This window comes from Hevea brasiliensis, chromosome 2 (genome assembly GCF_030052815.1).
Source record: "Hevea brasiliensis isolate MT/VB/25A 57/8 chromosome 2, ASM3005281v1, whole genome shotgun sequence".
NCBI classification, from domain to species: Eukaryota; Viridiplantae; Streptophyta; class Magnoliopsida; order Malpighiales; family Euphorbiaceae; genus Hevea; species Hevea brasiliensis.
The window spans coordinates 123,045,269-123,056,477 of record NC_079494.1 but is presented as its reverse complement, the minus strand read 5'-3'; the positions used below and the strand labels follow the sequence as shown (position 1 = coordinate 123,056,477).

Below are 11,209 nucleotides of genomic sequence, written 5' to 3'. Positions count from 1 at the left end.
GGGAAGGGCTGAGCATTCGGTTCAAATCGAATCGAATTGAATTGAATTATCAAAATCGAATTAATCAAATTACTATATTTTAAAAATCGAATTGAACTGAAATGAATAAAAAATCAAATTGAATCGAATCGCTTTTAGTTCAGTTTGGTTTATATTGATTCGTTTTTGAGTTTTGATTATTTTTTAATTTAGACCTGATTTTCAAGTTATTTGATTTGATTTTGATTTGAATTTAATAATTATTAATTAATGTAATTAAATAATTTATATATAAAAAATTTTATATAATTCATAAATTTTTTATAAAAATAAATTAATTTTAAAATCAATAAAACTATTTAGTTTGGTATCAAAATTTTTAAAATACAAAATTAAATTGAATTGAATTAAATTATTTTAAAAATCAAACTGATTTATCGAATTAAGGTGGTTTGGTTCGATTTATTCGGTTTAAATTAAATAGTATTCACTCGTACTTAGGGTTTGCTAAAAGAATCCAAAATGGGCCTGATTCGAATCTTCTGGGCCCAACCTAGGAGCTTTTGGACTGATCTGTTCCAGTTTTCCTAAGGCCTTTAGGATCAAATCATGAATCCTCTTGGCGAAACGTTGCGTGATATTATAGGGGGTACGACATGCCGTATAGCTATTTGAGCATAACATTCATTGATTCTGGTAGCGTAGAGATGAGAAAGAGGTCACATCACTCATAGGATCCATACTTGACTTGGGACTCTGATGAGTGGTGTGCTCATCCAAATCAAGAAGTTGGTCGCGTGAATTTTTTTTTTTTTTTTTTTTTGAAAGAATGCCAATCGGACCGGTGAAATTGAAAATTTAACATACCTGAATAACCAACCTGGCATCGCAGGGATCCATATTGTGTATGAGATTGGCAAAAACAAGCCTAGCCTTCCAAGGCCTTTTGTCTTCAAGCGTAAAGAGACACTGCTGATGGTAGTATCATGCGCTAATCTTTCACAGAATATTTGGATACTCTCTGTATTCTCAACTTCTTTTATTTATTATTATTATTATTATTAAGGGTCTAAGACTAAGGTCAGACCAGAGTTTTTTTTTATTTAATAAAAAACTAGCATATTCTTTTAGAAAATAAGTTCAATTTGTTTCTCTGTATTTTATAGGAAAATTTAATTTAATCTATTTTTTAATTTTTATTTAATTTAGTAATTTTATTTTTGTTTAAATTGATTTAATGTGTAAGTAACTTACCATTTGATGTGTGAGTTGCTTTTTTTAATATTTGTAATATTAATTACTTAGTTAATTATTTTTTAATGTTAATTAAAAAATTATAATTTGTTATTTTTTATTTTTAACTTTTTAATATTAATTAATAATATGAAAAAAAATATTTTATATTTTTAATTTTATTTGATTATAATTTTCTAATTGTAATTTAGAAAATGAAAATATAAAATATTATTTTTTTATTTTAAATAATTAAAATTAATAATAATAATTTTTAATTTTAATTAATTATATGAAAGCAAAAATATTTTTTATTATTTTTCAATTTAATTAATTTATTTGCAATTAATTAATGTAAATATAAAAATATTTTTTATACTTTCATTCTAATTAATAATATTAAATAATATTATTTTTAGTATTTGATTTAATTAATTATAAAAAAATAAAAATAATATTTTAGCATTAAAAAATAAAAATAAAAATAAAAATATTAAAAAATACCGTGTATATATTAATTAGATTAATTTAAAATTAAATTAAAAATAAAAAATTAAATTAAATTAAAATTAAAATTAAATTAAATTACACATTCTCAAAACATATAGAGGAAAAATTTGAGCTTATTTCCTGTTCTTTTACATCATGATAGCAGTAGTCTGGGAAATATCAGGGGTCCGGGTCTGTTTCCCCCGACAAGCGTGGGTTGGAAGACTTTGTAACGAGAGAGGGAGGGATGGTGGGACTCACATGATCTCAGTCTCTCTCCTGTTTTATTCCCTGGCTTGCTTGCTTCCCTCGCAAACGCAAGCGGTAAAAAGCTATATGTTAATGCTTTCTCTGTTTAGATGTGTAGTCAGATAATCAGATTCCTTTTTCGAGGCTCACTAAAGTCAAAAACTACCCATTGAATTACTCAATTGTCCTTCACATTCTCACCATTCTTTATGCTGTATTTCCAAATATAACTATAATTAGAGTTTGTATATATTTATTAGAAAAAAAAAACCAAATTAATTATTTAATGGATGAGTGAATTAGTAGCATAATATATCAAAATAATTTTTTATAAAATTATTAATTAAGAATAATTATTAAATTTATTTTCATAAAATTACAATTTAATAAACTAGTGTTAATAAAAATTTTTATTAAAAAATTGTGAATAGAGATTAACAAACAAAATTGAAAAACTAATTTAATAATAAAATCATTCATACATTATTAAAAATACTAATGAAGCTTAGCTAATAATATTAATATATTAGCATAAACTAACAGTGTTAACGTAATTGACATAAAAATATTAATGAAGCATTTATGGCTGTGAGATGTTTTGGTCATTTCGAATTGAAAAGGCTTATGAAAAGGAAATAGCAAAATTCGCAACAGGTCAAAGGCCCGTTGAAGGCAGCACGAGGGCACAATTTGTTTTACTCGTTCTTCTCACGCTAAGTCACCGATTACGAATAAAACAAACAAATAAAACAATCCAAACACACCTTTGCATGTATTTACGGTGAACGATGCAACTTATTTTTGTGGTAGTTTTATTCATTTATTTTTTCTTTTTCGTAAAATAATTTATTTATTTAATTATTTGCATCTACCACAAAGTACAGTACCTCATAGCAACCAAATTGAATTTCTCTGCTGACTATTTGCTTATCCAAACAGTTCTTAGACTCATGGACCCCACCAACGTGGTTAAACAGTAAGCGAAGCCTCGAGATCATAGATCCACGCGATCTCTCGTGTATCTAACGCCCAATAGATGGCGCGTGTTCGGTACCCTCTCAGCTTCAGTGTAGTGTGGTTACTGGTTACTACTAGATCAAGGCTTAAATCCGACTCACATCACATGACAGTTAGATTAAGATGATGACCATCGAACCAAGAGGAGCCACGTTAAATAAAAAAAGTCAAAGCAACTGGTTCCACAAGCATCGATATCTAACGACGTCGTTGTCAACCCAGCGTTATCCCCCAAGAATGGAAAACCGAAATAAACTGGCCCTCTTCTACATAGCTGAAGAAACACCCACAGCTTATAACCAGAGTCGGGAGCGGAGGAGATAAACGTTAGTAATCATTAACCAACCACCTACCTCATTATCTTCTCCTTCTACCTTCAAACGCTATTTCTATTTTTGTTAATGACTTCCTCATAACTCCTTCCATTTCGCTTCTATTTACTACCATGCCATCTCGCCAACTGAGATCCCTTCTCGCTTCGCCGCCGCTAAGTAACACCAACCGCCGCCACCACGACCACCATGTGAAGCTTCTTCCTCCAATTCTCGCCGGAGCCCTGACTTTTACTCTGTTCTCTTTCATTGTCATCATTTTCTTTTTCTACCGCAAACTATCTCGCAACCGTACAGCTCCATCTGACCTTAAATCTCCCAATCACCATCACCAGCAGCAGCTGCAATGTCACCGCTTTTCCTATTCACTGCTCCGGAGCGCCACGGCTTCGTTCTCTACCTCCAACCGGCTTGGCCACGGCGGATTTGGCTCAGTTTATAAAGCCATTCTTCCTTCAACAAACCAGCCGTTAGCAGTCAAGCTCATGGACCCCAATGGCTCACTCCAAGGTGAGCGTGAATTCCACAACGAGCTCTCTCTCGCCTCCTCTCTGCACTCCCCTTTCATTGTCCCTCTCTTGGGTTTCTCCTCAGACCGCCGCAGACGGAAGCTCATTTTGGTGTACGAGCTTATGGAGAACCGGAGCCTCCAGGAAGCTTTGCTAGATCGGAAATGTGAAGAACTTATGAATTGGGGAAAAAGATTTGATTTGGTAACTGATGTTGCCAAAGGACTTGAATATCTACACCATTTCTGTAATCCTCCTGTGATTCACGGTGATATTAAACCCAGTAACATATTACTTGACGCGGATTTTAATGCAAAAATTGGTGATTTTGGACTTGCAAGATTGAAGGCAGAGGAGAATGATGTGGAGAAGAAGGAGGCTTTTGTAGTTGCTGAGGATAATGGGTCAATTTTGGAGGAGACAGAGAGTGTGGTGACTGGATACGAAGATAGTTCTACTGCTGTAGGCGTTGATCGATCGCCTGAGAGTTTTGCCGTTAGGGTTTTAGATTCAGATGCTTCACCGGAGATGGTTGATCCGATGTCACCGGAGATGGGAGTGGATAAAGGAGGGAGTGTTTCGGAGGCTGGGTTTGACAAGCTTAGTATTGATAGTGGGAAGGATTTGGTTAGTGGAGGGAAGAAGGGTGGGTCTAAAAGAGATTGGTGGTGGAAACAGGACAACGGAGGCGGGTCAGAGTCGGGGAGAGTAAAGGATTATGTGATGGAGTGGATTGGGAGTGAGATTAAGAAGGAGAGACCCAGCAGTGAATGGATTGCCTCTCCTAGCTCGGTTGAAAACAATCCTTTGAGAACTAAAAGCTTGACGATTGAGCCAAAGAAGAAGCGCAAGAAAAGATTGGAATGGTGGGCATCTTTGGATGAGGAAAGAATGCAAAACAAGGAAAAGAGTAGAAAGCCACGAGAGTGGTGGAAGGAAGAGTTCTGCGAGGAGCTTACAAAGAAGAAGAAGAAGAAAAGAGGACTTAATTCGAGCAATGGGGGAGACTCATGGTGGCAGAAGGATGATGATGTGGTACAAGAGAGAAAGAAAAGCAAGAGCAAAAGGAGCAGAGGCAGCATTGATTGGTGGTTGGAAGGGTGCAGCGGTGAATTGAAAAATGGGCGAAGAAGTAGCCAGGATTGGGTAAGTGGAGAAATCCCGAAGAGTGGTGGTGTTAGTAGCACGCCTAGTATGAGAGGAACTGTTTGTTATATTGCTCCAGAGTATGGCGGTGGTGGCCTGTTATCGGAGAAGTGTGATGTTTATAGCTTCGGTGTTCTGCTTCTAGTTGTGGTTTCTGGTCGGAGACCCCTGCAAGTAGCTGCTTCACCAATGTCGGAATTTGAGAGGGCTAATCTGATTTCTTGGGCTAGGCAACTCGCATACAATGGGAAACTTTTGGATCTTGTTGATCCTTTAGTACATTCATTGGATAAAGATCAGGCATTGCTTTGCATCACAATTGCACTACTCTGTTTGCAGAGGTCACCAACCAAGCGGCCTACCATGAAAGAAGTTGTGGGGATGCTTTGTGGTCAGAGAGAACCACCTCACTTGCCATTTGAATTTTCACCATCGCCGCCGTCCAATTTTCCATTCAAGTCCCGGAAGAAGGCCCGGTGAGTTTATTGGATTTATGACATCATTTCGTAAATTAAATGGAGGGTGGGTACTGCTGTAGCTGTTTTAGGCCATTTCTAATTACCGTGTTTGTAGAAATTGGTGCAAAAATGGAAATTAGCTTACATATCTTTTATGCATTTGAGGCCTTCCTCTTTTTGCTTAGGCATTAGTTGTTTCCTTTGGGCCTACAAATGCGGTTTTCATTGTTTGACTTAAGTGTTATGATTATAGGCTGAGTGACACTTGACTTTTGCTGCTCCAAGTTGTTGAATTTTAGGAATCCCAGGATTAATGGTAAATGTAAAGATGTACGTATTGAGTTTGCTTTTACTTTCCAAATGGTGATCCCACCATAAAGCTCTGAATCAAACAAGTTTCCCCAAGTGCTGAAGCACCGGTTGTGCTAAAGTAAGCGGTTTGCTTTGTGACTTTTGGAACTATAGGGACCCAGAAGATGGTAGATATATCCTTTTTTGTTGTCTGCTGTCTTTTAAAAAAGTTGGCTTATTTTTGAGCCAAGTAACATGAAATTCAATCAGGAGAACACATCTTGGCCCAGTCTATCTTTTTGCTTGTAAATATATTTGCATGTGCACACTTGCACACATACAAGTCTATGCACAACCTTTAAAAACAGAGTGGACAAGTAGAAGAGGAAAAAATGTTGGATTTTCAATCCAATTAGTTACTGGTGCCAACTCAAGTCTTCAGCTGCATGTAGGATTCAAAATTCAATGCAGGTATGAACCTAGAAATCAACTTAATCAAGATTCTCTAAGTGACATTAATTAGCATGCTATGTGTATTGTTATTCTAAGATGCTTTAAATCACCCCACCCCTAATTTATTAAGCAGAAAATTCTATGGTACTGAATATTAGTAGGAGTATCAGCTTGATCAACTTGAAATGAAGTTCAATTACTAGTGGTCCATCTTTAAACATTTTTCTTCTTTCTTAGTGAGATGATAGCACTAGACACAACCTGCTAATGGTTTCTATCATTGCTAAATTTTTACTTGCTCTTGTTAAGAGCATTGCCTACATTACCATAGAAAGTCTTGGATCTTTTACTTTTGGACCATTGTGGCCTCAGAATCATCTATTATAGACATAAATTGGATTTCTTTGTTGAACTTCATGGCAAGTTCTTTTAGAAGCTATCCATTGAACAAACCACATGATCACCAAAAAAAAAAATCAGAAGATTCTTGGAATTTATTATCTTCTGGGAGTAGTGATTTTTCATTGTTGTCAAGCACATATGCAGTTGAATTATGATATCTTTTTAAGCTTTTATGGGTTATATGGCTTCCAAAATATTAGTGCAAATCTTGAGAAAAGAAAAAAATGAATTAAGTGGCATTGTGAGTAGCTTAGTTACAGTGAGGAAAATGCCAAAAAAAGCATTTCTTCTCCCATTTCAGACATAGTAAAAAGTGTTGAGAGTTCCATTATATGATGGAAATGGAATCTTTCTTTAATTTAGATTTATTGCCATTTTTGGAGTATCTCGCAATATATAACTTGTCTATTGTGATGCCTTGGAATTTAATGTTATGAATCTGATGCTTCTTTCAGTTAAATAAATGTGATTCTGCACTTAATTACTAGCAATAGGAGGCATATAGTTTCTGTTCATATTGCTTTGAATTACCTTTTCCAAGTGAATTGGCATGTTGACATATATTTCGTCATTTATTGAGAATTATTGCCACTATTATGAACTGTAATGTTCGCTAGCTTATTTACATGATAGTGGCTCAGAATTATGATGTTAATATGTGAACACTGTTACACAATCACCAGTATGCAGTATGCTTAACTGTTTCATTAAAAGTTGGCTTGTGATGCTCATAACTCATTCGTTGTATGCGAACTATTTATTAAGAGCAGCTAACCAAAAAGTTTGATTCTGTGAAGAGTTCCCTGATTTTATCATTAAGGTTTGTCCCTTTTTATTTATTTTTCTTGTAATAGACGAGGCTATATCCTACATGCTTAAATTGGCTTGTCCCTTTCTTTATCACATGAATGCTAAAATCTGGGGTAATTCCTTAAGCGTGATGAATGTGAGATTTTTGGTAGCCTCATCCTTACCATCGCCAGGAAGCTACCGGGTCAGTGTTTCCCTTGACTTATTTAGCTGAGTTTGTGAGTTATTGTAGAGGGCCCCATCATCAAAAGCGTCCTTTGCATAGCTGTAACGTTTGGAGCGTTTCAAGTTTAATGACACAATTCTTCAATTTCTTTTTTATTTTTTTGTCAATCAATTCTTCAATTCTTAGGTCGTCACTCGCCGCTTCCGCATATGATGATGATACAGTAAATTGTTCTCCAAGTGGTTGAGAATCCAACTATCTGATCAATTGTCCAAACCCGTATAGAGGCAGAGCCACCCTTTTTGTTGGTATTTCGAGCTTTCCATAACATGTCAGAGCAGTACAATAACGTACCAATTGGTTGGTTTAAATTAGGATTGATCAATTTGCCATATTTCTTCCCTCCCATTGTGAACCATACAGTGTAGCTAAGATTTGGCTGAGCATAATAAAAAATATAACTAGAAAAGTGATAGCATCCGAAGGTCTGAAATATTTCGGATGTCTGAGCTCCCCCAATCAGTAGTAAATCATAGCTACTTTAAAAGAAAATGGCCAATTATTTTGTTGAATGAGATTATGTGAATTACACTTAGAATCTGTCGTGCTTTTAAGTTGTTTTTCGAAAAAGTTTTATCTTAAATGTAGTTAATTTAATAGTTTTCTAATTCTTATGATAAAATAATGTTAAATTTAAATTTAAATACATTTTTAATGGCCCCTAATTAAAGATTAAAATGTAATAATAAAATTAACATCGTAATAATGAGTAAATAGAGAGCATTAAAAAAGTGCAGATATCAAAGTTATTAATTTTAAAATTAACAAAATTAAAATTTTAAAATGGAGGGAATAGCCGAGAAAGCAGGGTGTCGGTGGCAGATAGATTCATTATGACACGCTGTGGTGTGGTCCAGTCCAGCTCTCTGTAGTATTTGTCAATTGTAACTATGGTATCGGATATAAATATCCTTTCCTTTCCATCTCTGTACTATCGCTCATTACTGTTGTACGCCACTTGGGCCGTTGTAGTCCATGACTTCGTTTCCTCTACTTAGGCCTGGCCACCCAGGCCGTTGAAATTGAAAACTCAAATCCTGGGGAGAAAGTGAATTGGAATTAGATCAGATTAGTTTGGTTTTAATTGTTTCTGGTTTAGTCAGATCTAATCTAATTTTGGTTCTAATTTTTAATGGTTTTGATTTCAATTCATAAGCAAAAAATTTTTTTTTTAATGGAGTAAAACTCACAATTCAAATTACTAATTTCGGTCTGATTTCGTTTCAAGATTTGGATAGGAACAATTAAAGTTGGCTTCCATGATTTAATTCTGATTTAAACCTTTAAACCGTTGATTTGGACCAATTTCAAATTTCACCTAGACCGATTCTAATCCGGTTGAAGGCCTGAAACTGCCTCAGCCTACCTGTAATGCATATAAGAATGATTGTGATCGGTGTATTAATGTGGACATTATTCCGGACCCATGATTTTAGATATTCTGCTATATTTAATTAATTCCGATGCCACCAAATTATACAGCCACTAACATTATATTTACATTTCAAAAATGGAATAAACTTGCAAAAATACACTCAATTTACTAACATGATTTTGGGTTTTTTTTTTATTTTTTTATAAATGAATCTAACTAGGAGTTGAATTCGAACCTCATTAAGGATGGTAAAAATTTTCAAACCCGATTCGACTCATCCCGAATCTAATTAATTTTTTCTGCTCTTGATTTATGCAGGGCGAGGACATAAAGACCTTCTCACCAACCCAAATCTTTGTAACCTGCTCCACCTCGTCCCAAACCCAATTAATTTTCTCCGACCCTGTCCCGACTCTAGTTTATATTGGTAGAGACGAAAAGATTTTCTCACTAACTTAAAAGTAATTCACCCTACATAGAAATATATTATTATTTTTTATTAAAAATAATTATTTTTATATATTTATATTATAAGTTTAGAAAAAAATAAAAATATATCTTTAAAATAATGTATAAAATTTATATTTTTAATTATATTTTATTTTTAATAAATAAATTTATATTATATATTAATAAATTAATAAAAGAATAAAAAGAAGACTCTCTGCAAACAAACTTGTCCTACCCCTTGCTTCATCTCGAACTATTGTAGAGTGAAGGCAGGAGAGCAGTCCTCGTTATCAATATGCTCTGTTGCCATTCCTAAACCTCTCTATCTTGGAGGAGCACTTTTTTTTTTCAAATAATTATTTATTTTATTTTATTTATAGATATATCAATTTTATTTAAAATAAGAATTTATTATTTTTTTAAAGTTTATAACGGTGAGAATTAAATGCCCATTCATATCCATTTGCCCATTTTCAGCCACACAAAACCCACTTTTTTGGTTGTACACATAAATTGCTTGGCCTATTTATTAAACAAGCGTCATCTCTGTGTTGCAACAACAAACACTATAATGGATCCTTACTCGTTCCTCAGAATTTCCAGAAACCCAGATGGTTCTCTCTTCAGAAACCCTCAGTATTTCCCTGAAGTACCTCCAGTGGACAAACCACTCACTGATTCCAGCTCACCCCAACTCGCTCTCTCCAAGGATATCCCACTCAACCCCACCAACCACACCTACATTCGTATCTTTCGCCCTCTCCACCCCCCACCGGACGCCAAGCTCCCTCTAATCATTTACTACCATGGAGGTGGCTTTATCCTCTACACTCCTGCCTCTATCATTTTCCACCAATCTTGCAATCACATGGCGTCCCATTTCCAAGCTTTGATCTTGTCCGTCCATTATCGCCTCTCTCCTGAACACCGCCTTCCGGCCGCCTACGATGACGCTATTGATTCTATCATGTGGGTCCGGGATCAAGCACTAGGAACCCAAGGCTGTGATCCTTGGTTGAAAGAACATGGAGATTTCTCAAAGTGTTTCTTGATGGGCAGTAGCGCTGGCGGCAATATAGTTTACCATGCAGGGTTACGTGCAGTAGATTTGGATCTTTCGCCTATTAAAATCAGAGGCTTAATAATGAACGTGCCCTATTTTAGTGGGGTCCTGAGGACAGAATCAGAGATGAGGCTGATGAACGATAAGATCTTGCCGTTGCCAGCCAATGATCTCATGTGGTCCCTTGCATTACCTAAAGACACTGATCGTGATCACGAGTACTGCAATCCGATGGTCGAAGGGTCAAACGATGAGAAGATCGGACGGCTTCCGATGAGTTACGTTAGAGGGTATGGAGGGGACCCACTGATTGACAAGCAGAAAGAGTTTGTAAGGAAGCTGGAATCCAAAGGGGTGAAAGTGGAATCGGCTTTTTTTGAGGATGGTTTCCATGCTGTGGAGCTATTTGATCCTTCCAAGGCTAAATCTTCTTCTGATGATGTTAAGGTTTTTATTGATAGTGCATGCGCATGTTAGAGAGATTATTCATCACTCTCTCCACGTCTTTCTGGGTTTCTTTCTATTCCAAATAAGTATTAAGTAGTAGTATTATTATGTACAACGTGTGAGAAATTAGAGGTATCTTTTTTGGGTGAGTAGTACAAATATGAAAATTTGCTTTCTCGAAGAGGAAAAAAAAAGGGTTTTTATAGCATAAATATTAAATATTGGGTAACTATCAAGTTTCTGGTGAAGTAAATATTTGTGTGGATTGAGTAGCCATAAA

General features: G+C 35.2%; 2 protein-coding genes across 2 annotated transcripts; both read left to right on the top strand.

Moving 5' to 3' along the window:
• The first annotated feature begins 3,188 nt into the window (after window positions 1-3,188).
• Window positions 3,189-5,758, top strand: LOC110669073 (receptor-like serine/threonine-protein kinase At2g45590). Its single transcript, XM_021830553.2, has one exon. The coding sequence runs from the start codon at window positions 3,413-3,415 to the stop codon at window positions 5,432-5,434; it is 2,022 nt and encodes a 673-aa protein (XP_021686245.2). The 5' UTR covers window positions 3,189-3,412; the 3' UTR covers window positions 5,435-5,758.
• A 4,168-nt stretch (window positions 5,759-9,926) lies between these two features.
• LOC110669046 (probable carboxylesterase 8) lies at window positions 9,927-11,209 on the top strand. Its single transcript, XM_021830500.2, has one exon. It carries the CDS (start codon window positions 9,991-9,993, stop codon window positions 10,957-10,959), a length of 969 nt encoding a protein of 322 aa, XP_021686192.1. The 5' UTR covers window positions 9,927-9,990; the 3' UTR covers window positions 10,960-11,209.